Here is a 16,575-nt window from a genome sequence, read left to right as displayed (position 1 = left end):
AAAGCATCTGCCTCGAGACGCTAGGGAGAGTATATTCGGGAGCAGAATTGAGGCAGCTTGTTGTTGAGGGGAGAGGCAAAGAGGTCTATTTGAGGAGTCCCCCAATGAGCAAACACCTGATATTGAGGCGAGGAATTGAATATCCATTCATGTGGTTGCAGAAGACGACTCAATTTGTCCGCCAGACAGTTGTGTTGACCTTGAATATATGCTGCTCTGAGAAAGATGCTCTGATGGATTGCCCAATTCCAGAGCTTCAGAGCTTCTTGACAAAGGGAGTGATATCCCGTCCCTCCCTGTTTGTTGACATAGTATATGGCAACTTGGTTGTCCGTCCGGACAAGGACTACGTTGTCGTGAAGAAAGTGTTGAAAAGCTTTGAGAGCATTGAAAGACGGTCGGCAGGAGTCCAATGACCTTGAGTATGGAGTCCGTCGAGATGGGCTCCCCATGCATAGGTTGACGAGTCTGTTGTGAGAACCTTCTGATGAGGGAGATTGCGGAACAGTAAACCTCTGGAAAGATTGGAAGAGAACATCCACCAGTGGAGAGACTGCTTCAACAAAGGAGTTACTGTAATTTGTTGAGAAAGCAGGTCGGTAGCTTGTTACCACTGAGAAGCCAGGATCCACTGAGATATGCAAAGGTGAAGTCTGGCAAAAGGAGTCACGTGAACTGTAGAAGCCATGAGACCGAGCAGAACCATCATGTGTCTTGCTGAAATTGATGTGAAACGAGACACTTAATGGCAAAGGCGAATGAGAGTATCCCGACGTGGTGGAGGTAAAAACGCATTGAGCTGGACAGTGTCTAGAGTGGCCCCAATGAATTGGAGAGACTGAGATGGGGGTCAACTGGGATTTTGGAAAGTTGACTTCGAATCCCAGACTTTGGAGGAACATAATAGCCTGTTGAGTCGCTGCAATAACCCCTTGTTGAGAGGGGGCCTTGATAAGCCAGTCGTCCAGGTATGGAAAAACTTGAAGACCTTGGGCACGGAGGGCTGCAGCCTCCACCACCAGACATTTCGTGAAGACCCTGGGGGATGAGACGAGTCCAAAAGGAAGAACTCTGTATTGTAGATGAAGATTCCCCACCCTGAATCAAAGATATTTGTGAGAGGCTGGATGAATCGGGATATGAGTGTAAGCCTCTTTGAGATCCAGAGAGCACAGCCAATCTCCCTGATCCATCAAGGAATATAATGTTGGTAAAGATAGCATCCAAAACTTGTCTTTGAAGTTCAAATATGTTTATTGATTTTCAAAAAATAAAACACAAAAGTATTCGGCAAGGAATACATTGAGAAAGGTAAATATACATTGACAATAATAATACTTTAGTACACTCTAGAATAGTAGTTTAGAGGGGTCAAGTAAATTGTCTTTGACTAGAAATTGTTGAGGGCTCTGAGGTCCAGATTGGGTCGCAAATCCCCCGTCTTCTTTGGAACTAGAAAATAACAGGAATAAAAGCCCATGTCCCGTTGGTTTAGAGGGACCTCCTCGACAGCTCAAAGGCGAAGAAGAGCTTGAGCTTCCTGAAGAAGGGGAAGTTGCGACGAATTGGAAGGACACTCTCTTGGAGGGCAATCTGGAGGCACCTGAAGAAAGTGAAATGAGTATCCCTCTCGAAGAATGGTAAGAACCCAGAGATCTGAGGTGATCATCTTCCACTGGTGATAAAAATTGTGAAGACGACCTCCAATGGGCAGAAGAGAATTTGGATGCAGGGAGGTTGGCATGCTCAGACTGGGGATGTCCAAAAGACTGAGCTGGTTTAGTCGCAGCAGGAGTCTGTGCTTTCTGCTGTAACTGATGTTGTGGAGGCCTTCTAGGCGGAGGCCTAGAGAAAGCTGGCGTCGTTTTTTGAGGATAACGACGTGGTGGTTGCTTGTATGGCTGAGCAGGAGTCGTCTTAGGCTTCGGCCGAATCAAGGAAGCAAAGGAGCGCTCATGTTCTGAGAGGCGCTTTGTAGCAGCTTCAATAGAATCATCAAAGAGTTCATTCCTCTGGCAAGGTAAGTTGGCTAGACGGTCTTGCAGATTGAGATACATATCAACAATGCGGAGCCAGGCTAGACGTCGCATGGCTACAGCAAAGGCAGAGACTCTAGAAGTAAGCTCAAAGGCATCGTATGTAGCTTGCAGCATGAAGAGTCGAAGTTGAGACAGAGTTCTGATGATCTGTTTAAATTCAGGAAGACTCTGCTCCTGAAGAGCCGGGTAGAACTTAGGCATCAACTTGAGGAAATAGTTGAAATAAGCAGTAAAAGTGTAGTTGTAATTAAGAATTCTGTTAGCCATCATGGAATTCTGATTTAACCTGCGGCCAAACTTGTCCATGGTACGGCCTTCCCTGCCTGGAGGAACCGCAGCGTAGAGCTTAGATGGATGAGTTTTCTTTAGAGAAGATTCTACATCCAAGGACTGGTGGGATAATTGAGACTTCTCAAAGCCTTTTCAAGGTACTGTGCAATACCTGAATTCCAACTTGGATGGAATGGCTGTAACAGAATAAGGAATTTCCATATTCCTGAAGAAAGTTTGCTTCAACACTTGAGTCATAGGGAGCCTCAAGGTTTCCTTGGGTGGATGAGGCAACTCCATGTCTCTGTGCAGACCAAGACCATCCCCCAGCGCTACACTACAGTCTCTACACAGACAGAGGAGGCTGCGCAGCTGGATGGAGATCTCATGCAGGAACTAAGGAGCCTCAGGGAGGAGGTGATACGCCTGAGAAGCATCCGAGAGGACGAGGCCTACATCGACGGAGTCATCCAGGAGCTGTCCCAAATCACCAAGCAGGCCCATGACAAGTCCATCCTCGAGACACCCAAATCATCAGCTTTGAAACCAACAATTGGGATACAGGAAATGGCTAGCGGCACTGACTCCTGGCAGCTGGTGACCTCCTCCACGGGCAAACATAGGAGACCCCCCCCCCCTTTTCAATCTCTTCATCTTCTCCTTCTTCTTACAAACAGGGCAGCTATACATCAACCCCTCAACTCGTCCTGCGGAACAGATTCCAGATTCTTCAGGAAGGAACTGCCGATGAGGAACAGGAGCAGGAACAGGAGCAGGCCCAACACCCAGCTCCATCTCCAGGGACAACTGACCGGCTCCCCCCAAAGAAGCGCAGAGTAATAGTCATCGGGGATTCCATGCTGAGGGGCACTGAGGGACCAATTTGCAGACCGGATATGCAATCTAGGGAGGTCTGCTGTCTGCCTGGAGCCAGGATACAAGATGTCACCGCCAGTCTGGATAGACTACTCACGCCCCGAGACCACTTTCCTATGCTTCTTGTCCACATAGGAACCAACGACACTGCCAGGAACACACCGGAGACCATCACCAGAGACTTTGGAGCACTGGGTGAGAGGCTGAAGCAGACAGGAGCGCAGGTGGCTTTCTCATCGATACTCCCAGTTAGAGGCAAGGGAAGAGCCAGAGATGAACGTATCCTGAGGACGAACGAGTGGCTACAGGGATGGTGCCGGGATATGAACTTCAGATTCCTAAACCATGGGGAAGCGCTACAAGGACTTCAGGGACCAGACGGACTCCATCTGACCAGTAGGGGTAAGAACGTCTTCGGACACCGACTAGCCCGCCTGCTTCACAGGGCTTTAAACTAGGTAAGTCGGGGGAGGGTACCCATTCACATATTAGTGCAGAAAGGAATTATCCTGATGAGGTGAGTCAAAACTCCGCTTCCATGTCCAAGGTAAGTACCCACATTGCAAACAGTTCTTTGGGAGTCACACCGACTCGGGTAGGATACGCCTCACAGGGACTTAGAAAACACAAGATATGGAGGGCCATGTATGTCAATGCACACAGTTTAGGTAACAAAATTCTAGAATTGGAGGCTGAAATAACGAATGCCGACCTAGATGTGGTGGCAATATCTGAAACTTGGTTCACGGACTCACATGGGTGGGATATGGCTATACCGGGCTACAATCTACTTCGTCAGGACAGAGAGGGCAGGTTAGGAGGCGGGGTAGCTCTATACATTAAAGAGGACATCAAAACCACCAGGATCACAGATGTCAAGTACACCGGGGAGTCCCTCTGGGTAAACCTGGCAAGAGGCAGAGAAAAATGCCTGTATCTAGGTGTGGTTTACAGACCCCCAAGACAACTGGAAGACATGGACGCAGAATTAATTGAAGACATAGAGAATATCACTCTACGAGGAGAAGCTGTACTGCTAGGGGACTTCAATATGCCTGATGCAGACTGGAACTCATTTTCAGCGACAACCAGCGGTAGCAGGAAGCTCTTAACCTCCATAAAGGGAGCACGTCTCAAACAAATGGTAACGGAGCCCACTAGGGCCCAGGCGATCCTCGACCTGGTACTCACCAACGGGGAAAGCGTTTCAGAGGTCTCAGTAGGAGATACGCTAGCCTCCAGCGACCACAATATAGTATGGTTCAACCTTAAGAAAGGCTTCCCTAGATCAAACACGAAAACAAAGGTACTCAATTTCCGGGGCACAGACTTCGCACGCATGGGAGATTTCGTCCATCAGACGCTGCAGGACCAAGCGGAGACCGATGATGTAGAAGCTAAGTGGTTAACACTGAAATCAACCATACATGAAGCAACTAGCCGCTTCATAAAATCAGTAAATAAACGACAAAGAAACAATAAACCCCAATGGTTCACCGCGGAGATCTCGCACTTCATTAAGGAGAAGAAAAAAGCGTTTCTCTCCTACAAGCACACGGAGAAAAGAGAGGCAAAAGGGGATCTGACTCAAGGGCTTCAAGGTAAAATAACACTCTTCGCCGATGATGCCAAACTATGTAATATAGTAAGTGAATGCAGTTTACAGAATTATATGGCGCAGGACCTGCTTACATTGGAAAGTTGGTCCTCAACCTGGCAGCTAGGCTTCAATGCTAAGAAATGTAAGGTCATGCACCTCGGAAGCGGAAATCCATGCAGGACGTACTTCTTGAATGGAGAAACTTTAACTAGGACTTCAGCAGAACGAGATTTAGGAGTAATCATCAGTGCAGACATGAAAACTGCCAATCAAGTGGAGAAGGCTTCATCTAAGGCAAGGCAGATATTGGGTTGTATCAATAGAAGTTTCGTCAGCCGAAAGCCTGAAGTCATAATGCCGTTGTACAGGGCCATGGTGAGACCTCATCTGGAGTACTGTGTGCAATTCTGGAGGCCACATTACAGTAAAGATGTGCGCAGAATTGAATCGGTTCAACGGACAGCCACCAGGATGATCTCGGGGCTCAAGGGTCTCTCGTACGAAGAGAGACTGAACAAATTGCAGCTCTACACTCTTGAGGAACGTAGGAAGAGGGGAGACATGATCGAAACATTTAAGTACCTCACGGGACGTGTCGAAGTGGAAGATGATATTTTCTTTCTCAAGGGACCCTCGGCCACAAGAGGGCACCCACTCAAACTCAGGGGCGGAAAATTTCATGGCGACACCAGAAAGTATTTCTTCACAGAGAGAGTGGTTGATCATTGGAACAAGCTTCCAGTGCAGGTGATCGAGGCAGACAGCGTGCCAGACTTTAAGAATAAATGGGATACCCATGTGGGATCCCTACGAGGGTCAAGATAAGGAAATTGGGTCATTAGGGCATAGACAGGGGGTGGGTAAGCAGAGTGGGCAGACTTGATGGGCTGTAGCCCTTTTCTGCCGTCATCTTCTATGTTTCTATGTTTCATGTCTGACAAGTATTCAGGTGTATACTTGGAATCAGAATGAAGATCTAGTTGAAGAGCTTGTCCCATGTCGAAGATGAATCTGGCAAAAGAAGCAGACTTCGAGGTCGAGGAAGCATCCAGAGAAGGAGTGCGAGATCGAGGAACAACAGAGTAGGACGGAGAAACCTCTCTAGAATATTGAGACAATGGTTCAGAGTCCAGGCGCACAGTAATTGAGGAAGCTTCAAACTCCTCGATGGTGAGGTCCCCGGGGTTCGAGGCACAGAGTGGGTCGAGGCAGGAGGAGAAGACTCCCTTGGAGGCGGTCTCAATGGAGGAGTCCTCGACCTCGATGGACTTCAAGGAGAAGCAGCCGGTGTATTAGTTTTGCAAGACTTATGCTTAGATTTTGAAGAAGTCTCGGTAGCTTTGGATAAACGAGGCATAGAAGTCTCAGTATCCAAAGAAGGCGAAGGTTTCTGTGGCAGAGATGTCTCTTTAAGAAGCTTTGAAACTAGGTGCCTCGAATGCCTCGAGTGATGCTTCCGTTGAAGCTGAGGAGACATTGTCTGAGGAGTAGGTGAAGAGTCACTGGATGAGAACCTGCGAGGCCTTCGAGGCTTGCTTCGAGGTGCTTCGACAGGAGTCCCAGACTGCTGCTCAGTCTGGCTCAAAGGAAGCAGGGTCAAAGACAGAAGGAGTTGAGCCAAAACTGAGGAAATCTGAGTGGTCAGAATGGCTTTCAACATGTCCTTGAACATAGGCACCGAGACAAAAGGATCAGGTCTCGAAGGTGCAGAAGTACGCTCCAAGGAGGGCGACCTCGAGGATGAGTATTCCTGGTGCTTGGAGGCATGCTTAGCTGGAGGTCTCGAGGAGGCTGGCAGGACCATAGATACGTACGGCCTGAGATGCCTGAGACTCTGGGGGCTTCTTAGAAATGGTACCTGAAGGAGAGACAGGAGACTTACCCGTTGAAGACGACTTCAGAGGAGGAGCCGGCGAGGCCTTCAAGACCAAGGGTATCGAGGTTGAGGCCTTAGTGGAGGCAGAAGCTGGTGTCAAGGTCGAGGACTTAGATGTCAAGACCGTCCCCGAAGCCGAGGCCTTCTCAGGCGGTTGGTCCATAGTGCCAAAAGGTTGAAGAAAATTGGCACAGCGATGATAAAAGGCCCGAGGTTGAAAGGTAGCACAGCGCAGACAAGTGTCAGGGCAATGTTCAGGACCCAAACAAACCATACACCGACTATGGAGATTGGTGATGGAAATGGTCTTGTTGCACTGCCTACACCTTTTGAACCCGTTAAGAGGCCGGGACATAGAAAAAATAAAATCCGACGTACCGAACGAGGCAAGCGGCCGGGCCTAGGCCAAAAAGCCGCTGACCTGAATGGAAAAAAAAATAAAATAAAAAAATAAAAATAAAAATAAAAAAATCGGATAAACTTTTTTTTTTTTTGAAAGAGAAGAATGGAAAACGCGAGCACAGTGACTTAAATATAAAATAATAAAAAAGCCGTGGTGAGAGAAGGCAACGAAGGCTACAGAGCTGAAAAGAAGAGGACTTCTCGGCTCCGCAGAAAACGTTGAATTCAGTTCCTCACAGGAGACACGTGCCCTAATTCGGGTGGTAAGGCACTCACGCAAGCACTGTGCACCACTCGGAAGCTCTTTCAAAGATCTTCAAGCAAGTCTGCTTTTGAGGCTGTCTGCTGTGGGGCTCCATCGGTGATGTCACTCACTGTTGAGAATATGCTGCCTGCTTGTCCTGGGATAAACTGTTTTTACATATGTACTATATTAGGGACGTGTGTACTGAGCTTCAGGGCACATCTTATTACACTAGCTCTGTGATTTCACAAGCCATTAAAGAGGAGGCTAACAATGGAAACCTCCCCTGTGACTGCCCTTCAATGCTGCCCTGGAACTAACAAAGGGCATCTAGATTGTGCAAGAGACATCCTGCCTACAAGGATCCAAGCCTATTTTATGATTTAAGTAATGATAATTTTTGAGCTTACGCAGTCTCTTTCAACTTATGGATACTTACTACTTCCAGTCCATGATTTTCTCTTTCAGAAGAGCCCTTTTCTTCCACTTTTTCCTGTTCATTATCTGTGTTTTCTTCTTTTACCAAACTACAAAAATACATGCAAAAAATTTCTAAGTTAATCAAAGCAGGTTTTCCTGAGCTCAAACAGAAATAAAAATGTCAAAAGGCAAGCATGATTACTAACTACTGTTGTGGCTCATTTTTGCATGTTAACTTCTAAAAATCAAAAAAGAAAATGCATACTATTCATTCTATCATATGAAAGAACAGAAGAAAGGAAGTTTAGGTTCTTACCGCAATAATCATTTTTCTATTAGAAAGGCATATGCGTCTTGAACCAATGGGTTATTCTCCTCTAGTCTTGAGTTGTGTAGAAGGCTTTATCTACATTTTTTTTCTCTCTCTCTCTCAGCTCCACCTCCTGCACCAATGGGCTGTGCTCTAGCTCTTCAGTTTGTATCAAAACAGTTGACAATCACTATAAGAGGAGAAATAAAAAAGGAGGGATACGGGGAAACTCCCTGACCAAACCAATTGTATTCTGCTCTGTAACAATTAAAATGCAATCAATCAATGTCTATAGGAACATAACTTAAAACAAGGTGGAAATAAACAAAACACCTACTTGAGTGCAACCAGCACTAACACTTATGTAGTTCTCAAAGTCTCTCACTTGCAATAGAGAATCAACTCATCACTCTTCTGGCCTGTCTGGCAGGAGAAAACCAAACAAAACAGAAGAAAAAAGTTCTCCACAGAACACACACAGATAATACCACAGCAAAGGTGATAACAACCAATGGACTGAGGCAGATAGAGACTTTTAAAACAAAATCGGGAAATCCATGGCAGCGTTTTAATGCCCAGGAAAGCTGAATAAAAAACACAAAAAATTCAGTAAAAAGTGATCCAATACTAGCCCCAGAAACCTTCAAAACTGCAATTTAAGCTCCCCCCTCCCCAGGATTTTCACCATAGACTGTAATGGACTGTACTCACAGATCTGTAAGTGCTGGGCCTCTCTCAGCTGAAAATAGCAGCTGGGGAATGGAGAAGACTTCTACCTCATACAAGCATGTCAAAATAATCCAGATGCTTGTTTCTTCGGGCTGCCAGTCAGACCCTAACAGAGCCTGAGACGCTAGACCCCCAAAGTCCTCATGTGTCTTACAGGGGTGGAAGAAAGGGATATACAGACATGGGGTCAAACAGACTGCACTCACATTTTGCTCCCAACCAGATGCAAGCCACTGAGAGTATTAAAACAGGCTGGCCAGGTAGGTGCTCTTGAAAAGGGTTTGCTGTCCCAGCTACAGACTTTTGCCAAGAAAGTCTGGATAAAAACCAAAAATCTGGATAAAAAAATCAAAAAATAATAAAGTAAGATCAGAGCAGATCAAAAAGACACCATCCAACTCACATGTAGAAGGAAAAACTGAAGGCCTAGAGCACAGGTGTCAAAGTCGGTCCTCGAGGGCCAGAATCCAGTCGGGTTTTCAGGATTTCCCCAATGAATCTGCATGAGATCTATTTGCATGCACTGCTTTCAATGCATATTCATTGGGGAAATCCAGAAAACCCGACTGGATTCCGGCCCTCGAGGAGGGACTTTGACACCCCTGGCCTAGAGCATAGCCCAGTGGTGCAGGTGGCGGAGCAGAGAGAAAAATATGTAGATGATGCCCTCTACACAACTTGCAAACTAGAGAATAACCCACTGACTCAACTCGTATACCTTTTGCACTAGAAAAATGTTCCTAAAAATATGCAAATGTATTTCATTTAAAAAACAAAACAGAGTTTAATAATCTGGATAAATTGGTTTGTTGTATATTCTCCACTAAATCAGGCAAAAGCATTACTGAGAAAACTAAGTGGCCCAGCAGCTCAAATAATCTCCATTTCTCAGAGATCAAAGAATACAGACGAAACTCTGTACAACATGTAATAAATGCAATCGTGGTAACAATTTCAGAATCATTAATCTGGCCTTCCTTGCTGCTTCAGAAAGTAAGATAAAGGAAAATAACAAAGGTTAAGCAGACCCATAGAAATTTGCAATTATTGTTGAAGTTTTATGGTTAATGAACCAGCAATTCAAATTGCTTATTTATGTCCTTTGTAATTGATTATCTTCCTCAATTTTATGGCTGTTTTTAAATGGGAAAAGCTGGAAACTATCATACTGTGTTTTGTAGCATCAATAGAAATATATTCAGAAATGAAATACAGTAAGGGAAGAATCAAGTCAGGAATAAAGAATTTTAAAAACAGCAGTCTGCTTAGAAAAATCATGTTGAAATCTCAGTTTTGGTTTAAAAAAACAAATTAAGGAAAACACACCACTCCAATTTTATCAAGGGAATGTGCAAGAGAGGAATGCCCAGTGACTGGGTAAGGATTACTATAGTCCTTTCTATAGAAATTTTATTTTATTGGAATTCAATTTGCACTTTAACTTGTGTCTAGTTTACAATGGGTTGACACTAGGTTAAAGAATATATTGGAAAAATCATACGTATATGGAAGTAATACATTAGAATAATCACAAAGAATGGCAATGGCAATAATGATGAGCAATTGAGACAAGGACTAGGGTGGAGAGCAAAGATGGTCAGATAAAGAAAGTTAAGATTGGAAAGTGGTCAGTTGGTATGAATCAGAAGGTTGTTTGAAAGGGTCTTTTTGTGGTCATTCTAAAGCACAGCATACTTACTTGAGTTTTATCCTACTCTAATATGAATACTGATTACTACTATTCCTTATGTTCTTTTTTTTTTTTATAAATCTTTATTCATTTTAAAACTCATAAGTGTTTCAAAATATCAAAACAATTTTACATACAAATAACACTTAATATTCTGCACATATTCATTTAAAAGGTTTTACACCCTCCCACCCTACCCTTTCAAAACAAAAATATAACAGACATTTCATATAATAAAATATTTCCTAATAATTCTCACAATTATATAAAGATCACCCTTAATCCCCCCTCCCCCCCATATTGTCTATAAGAACTTCTGAGCAAGAGTCAGATCTGTATCAGTACTCATATATACAGTATAATTTATCCAGAGTTAAGTCCAAAATGTCAGAACTGGTCCTGTTTTGCAAGGCTTTTTATTAAGGGTATAGAGTCAAATGAAAGCCTGGAACTGAAGGAACCAGAGAACGTAACTCAGACATATTTCTCACAAAACCTCAGAAGTGCAGCAAAACATCCTTTTGGATGAAGGGGCCAAAGAAACCAATATCTAGTCATAGAAACATGATGGCAGATAAAGGCCAAATGGCCCATCTAGTCTGCCCATCCGCAGTAACCATTATCTCTTTCTCTCTCCAAGAGATCCCAAGTACCTATCCCAGGCCCTTTTGAATTCATCATTAAGCTCTAGCTACTAATGCTGTGTTGGGCAAAATATTGGTCAAGCCATCACCCCAGAAGCCCACACCATTCTGATAGCTATGGCTCAGTCTATTTGTCCAGGAGTAAACAATGAATGAAGCAATTAAAGCTGAAACATTCACTCTATGATCAGAAGCATAAGCTATTTAAAACAATGAGGAATAGAATCAAATAAAGTTGAAATAATAAGAGTCTCCTTTTCTATTCTTTATCAAGTTACTTTGGACCTATATTATCAAGGTATTTTTTTAAACAGACAGAAGAAAAACTTATATGAACTGTGTCTGTTAATACTGGTACTGTCAACACATGAATAAAAAAGGAACAACTAAACTAATCAGTCTGTATTGGGGGTTGTCTGAAGAGCAGGAAAAACACTGGATTATCTAAGGAAAGGAGCAACAAGCCATGAGCTGCTGTTTCACTAGTGGCTCTGCCTTTTCATCCAGAAAAACACCAGTCCTGACTAAGAGACAAGAATGAATCAAAAAGTTATTATGAAAGCTGTAACACTCAGAAAATATGAATGTACAAAAAGAAGTTCTATCAGAGCACAACCAATTTCAACTTCTTATCTTCTCTGTTTTGTTTTTGTAATTATATTAGTACTGTTAGAATGCACTGATTTGACCTACTACAGTAGTTCCCAAATCTGGTACTAGAGGTACCCCAGGCAGTCAGGTTTTCAGAATAACCACAATGAATATTCATGAGAGAGATTTACATGTAGTGAAGGCAAAGCATGCAAATCTCTCATGAATATTCATTGTGGATATCCTGAAAACCTCACTGGCTGGGGTGCCTCCAGAACCAGGTCTAGAAACTACTGACCCAAGTTCAGCTAGGCCACAATAGCTTTACTTAGCTGGCATGACCTCTGCTTCAACAATTCAAATTCTAGCAGAATCTTCCATCCTCCCACAATAGGCAAAGAATACAGCTGCATATTATCTCTATCTACATCAATATTATTTTAGCACAAATCTTTGCTTAACAGTGGATGGAGCTTAATCAATAACAGCAGGTATAGAGATCTCTCCGAGGTATCACTCTGGAGTTATACATCCATTATCAATGTGCTGGCAATTCTCATTTTCTCATGTCTTCCAGGCCTGTAAGAAATGTCATAGTTGTATCTATTTGGCTGTCCTATCCCCAACAATCTGCAGCAGGATCCTGGGCCTGGTGAATGACTCAAGCCTGTGATGGCACCCTCTGTGACTAGGATCAGCCATGTAACATTTAAAGGACACTGCCAGGTTGGTATAACTAATGACAAAATATTTTAGAAGAAAATTGATAGCTTTATTACATCTGTTCCAAGAAAATATTTGTACATACATTTGAAAATGGTAGTGCTTGGGATCTGATCTAAGAATGCAGAATTTATTTTCAATTGGCACAAATTAAGTTGTTTTTTTAATTTATCTTTATTCATTTTTAGTTCTCATACCAAGTTAATTATAAATAATACAACAATTTTCACAAATCACAAATTAAGTTGAAAGTGCAAAAACCTTACAAAATTACTCTAATTGCACTATAAGAAAATCTTTGAATTTTCAGTTATCTGTGAATTACAAGTTGATATTTTACAGTATAAATTTAATGTTTTGTAGTTGTTTTGAGGGAAAAAATATTTCTCCACCCAGAGCTCAAAATCAATCCAGTTAGTCTGGGTTCTCAACATACCCACAATAAATATGTATAAGATATATCTGCATGCCCTGTTTCTACAGTATGCAAATGCACCTCATTCTTATTCAATAGGGATACCTTGAAAACCAGATTGGGAAAAATGTCCTCAATGATATGGTTTAGAAAGACAATACTAGATTACAGTTGTGTTTTATTTGTATCCACCATTGAATTCCATTTTAGTTTTATTTTATCTGGTATGCAGCAACAAAAATATGGAATGGGTTATTCCACTTTGCTTAGGAGCAATTTTTATATTCTCCTACTTCACCCAACTGTTAATGAATATTCATTTTCTACCAACCTCAACAGTCCCCTTTAAATTTCAGGAATGTTTAGTTTAGCTAAAAATTTTACAAACATACAAATACGTAAGCAGTAAAATCATGATTTTAAAAGGTTGTTAAGCAATTATTCCTGTTAAATTATAATCAGGTTAATTAAATGAAAAGAATATACCGTATTTTCACGCATATAACGCGCGCGTTATACGCGTTTTTACCTACCGCGCATACCCCTCGCGCGTTATATGCGTGAGCGCGGTATACGAAAGTTTTAAAACATAGTTCCCACCCCGCCCGACGCCCGATTCACCCCCCCAGCAGGACCACTCGCACCCCCACCCCGAACGACCACTCGCACGTGCTCCCACCCGCACCCGCATCCACGATCGGAGCAAGAGGGAGCCCAAGCCCTCTTGCCCGGCCGACTCCCCGACGTCCGATACATCCCCCCCCCGGCAGGACCACTCGCACCCCCACCCCGAAGGACCGCCGACTTCCCGACAATATCGGGCCAGAAGGGAGCCCAAACCCTCCTGGCCACGGCGACCCCCTAACCCCACCCCGCACTACATTACGGGCAGGAGGGATCCCAGGCCCTCCTGCCCTCGACGCAAACCCCCCTCCCCCCCAACGACCGTCCCCCCCCAAGAACCTCCGACCGCCCCCCCAGCCGACCCGCGACCCCCCTGGCCGACCCCCACGACCCCCCCACCCCCCTTCCCCGTACCTTTGGAAGTTGGCCGGACAGACGGGAGCCAAACCCGCCTGTCCGGCAGGCAGCCAACGAAGGAATGAGGCCGGATTGGCCCATCCGTCCTAAAGCTCCGCCTACTGGTGGGGCCTAAGGCGCGTGGGCCAATCAGAATAGGCCCTGGAGCCTTAGGTCCCACCTGGGGGCGCGGCCTGAGGCACATGGTCGGGTTGGGCCCATGTGCCTCAGGCCGCGCCCCCAGGTGGGACCTAAGGCTCCAGGGCCTATTCTGATTGGCCCACGCGCCTTAGGCCCCACCAGTAGGCGGAGCTTTAGGACGGATGGGCCAATCCGGCCTCATTCCTTCGTTGGCTGCCTGCCGGACAGGCGGGTTTGGCTCCCGTCTGTCCGGCCAACTTCCAAAGGTACGGGGAAGGGGGGTGGGGGGTCGTGGGGGTCGCCAGGGGGGTCGCGGGTCGGCTGGGGGGGCGGTCGGAGGTTGTTGGGGGGGGGGGCGGTCGTTGGGGGGGAGGGGGGTTTGCGTCGAGGGCAGGAGGGCCTGGGATCCCTCCTGCCCGTAATGTAGTGCGGGGTGGGGTTAGGGGGTCGCCGTGGCCAGGAGGGTTTGGGCTCCCTTCTGGCCCAACTACCAAAGGTACGGGGAAGGGGGGTGGGGGCGTCGTGGGGGTCGCCAGGGGGGTTGCGGGTCGGCTGGGGGGGCGGTCGGAGGTTCTTGGGGGGGGCGGTCGTTGGGGGGGAGGGGGGTTTGCGTCGAGGGCAGGAGGGCCTGGGATCCCTCCTGCCCGTAATGTAGTGCGGGGTGGGGGTAGGGGGTCGCCGTGGCCAGGAGGGTTTGGGCTCCCTCCTGGCCCGATATTGTCGGGGAGTCGGCGGTCCTTCGGGGTGGGGGTGCGAATGGTCCTGCCGGGGGGGGGGGGGATGAATCGGGCGTCGGGGGGGGGTGAACGGAGAGTCGGGACAGCGCACGGAGAGGCGGGGCAGTGCACGGAAGTCAGGGGGGTGAATGGAGAGTCGGGACAGCGCACGGAAAGTCAGGGCAGTGCACGGAAGTCAGGGGGGGTGAACGGAGAGTCGGGACAGCGCACGGAAAGTCAGGGCAGTGCATGGAAGTCAGGGGGGGGTGAACGGAGAGTCGGGACAGCGCACGGAGAGGCGGGGCAGTGCACGGAAGTCAGGGGGGGGGTGAACGGAGAGTCGGGACAGCGCACGGAGAGGCGGGGCAGTGCACGGAAGTCAGGGGGCTGAACGGAGAGTCGGGACAGCGCACGGAAAGTCAGGGCAGTGCACGGAAGTCAGGGGGGGGTGAACGGAGAGTCGGGACAGCGCACGGAGAGGCGGGGCAGTGCACGGAAGTCAGGGGGGGTGAACGGAGAGTCGGGACAGCGCACGGAGAGGCGGGGCAGTGCACGGAAGTCAGGGGGGGGGTGAACGGAGAGTCGGGACAGCGCACGGAGAGGCGGGGCAGTGCACGGAAGTCAGGGGGGTGAACGGGAGAGTCGGGCAGCATGCGCGGTATAATCGTGAGCGCGTTATACCAAAGTTTTTGTGCTTATCATCGTGATTTCTGCGCGCTATACACGTGTGCGCGTTTTATACGGGTGCGTGTTATTTGCGTGAAAATACGGTAATTAGCAGACCTAAAATTTTAATAATTTCTACTCAGCTGTTCTAAACTTTGCCGGACCTACTGCAGTGAAACTTGTACTTAGGACCACCTGAAGATGCAAGGCAAAGGCTGTGAAGACTAACTAGTACAAGGTTCACAAGTCTGTTCTGGGTCATCCAGTCAGTTACATTTTCGGGAAACCCAAAATGAAATTTGCAAGACAATTGATTTCATGAATATTCACAGCAGATATTCTAGAATCCCAATTGATTGGGGGTCCTTCAAGTCAGGGTTGGGAATCATTGGAATAGTAGATGTACTTGGATCCACTTACTGAATATATGACTTGACTATCTGTACATAAAGACAAGAAATTTGTGGACTAACCATGGTCACGATGGACAGATTTCACTGCACTAGTATGTCTTCTTTCAACAAAACAAGGCATCTAGTTTTTTTCTTCTTAAAAAGTTAAATTAGAGGAAAAGAAAACCAACAAAAGTGGAAATAGTCCAACCTTCTTTCTTCTTGAGTGCTTTCCTTAAGCTGCTGTAGCCTTCAAAAGCAGGGACCAAGCCAATGAAGGACAACCCAGACAATAAATAGTAAAAGTAATAAGCAGGTTAAAAAAACAAAAGATACATGAGCTTGTGAACTTCACAATGAACACCAAACACAACAAGAGAGGTTCTAGGGCTAGGCAGTTAAAAGGAAAAGAAAAGAAACAAAGGGCTCCTTTTACTAAGCTGTGCTAGCGGTTTTAGTGCACACTTAGCGCGTGCTAAATTGTTCCACGCGCTAGACGCTAACACCAGCTGGCGTTAGTTCTAGCCACGTAGCGTGGGTTTAGCTTGCGCTAAAAACGCTATCGCAGCTTAGTAAAAGGAGCCCAAAGAATTGTATGTAGAAGTTCACTACATTATTGAACATTTGTTCAAGTACTGTATAAAAGTTAGCTTGGGAGAAACTAATCTTAAAATAAGGTTCAAATAAAAAATCCATTCTCCAGTTCTAGGCTTGAAGATGTACTTTTTAGACTTTTCCACCAAAGTACAACCAGCAATTTTTTAATAAGCCTTTTTTGAACACATATTACCTTCAAAATATTTTAATAGGT

At 45.8% G+C, this 16,575-nt stretch overlaps 1 protein-coding gene across 6 annotated transcripts in view; it reads right to left on the bottom strand.

Moving 5' to 3' along the window:
• Positions 1-16,575, bottom strand: part of KIF21A (kinesin family member 21A) — a 230,741-nt gene that overhangs the window by 114,163 nt on the left and 100,003 nt on the right. For all 6 annotated transcript variants that reach the window (XM_033959317.1, XM_033959319.1, XM_033959321.1 and 3 more), the window contains exon 12: positions 7,747-7,834. In XM_033959317.1, coding sequence (XP_033815208.1) covers positions 7,747-7,834 — 88 coding nt within the window. The remainder of the gene's footprint in view (positions 1-7,746; positions 7,835-16,575) is intronic.

Source organism: Geotrypetes seraphini, chromosome 9 (genome assembly GCF_902459505.1).
Source record: "Geotrypetes seraphini chromosome 9, aGeoSer1.1, whole genome shotgun sequence".
Lineage (NCBI taxonomy): Eukaryota > Metazoa > Chordata > Amphibia > Gymnophiona > Dermophiidae > Geotrypetes > Geotrypetes seraphini.
Note: the sequence above shows the minus strand (reverse complement) of the source record. Positions and strands in the feature narration are given on the sequence as shown.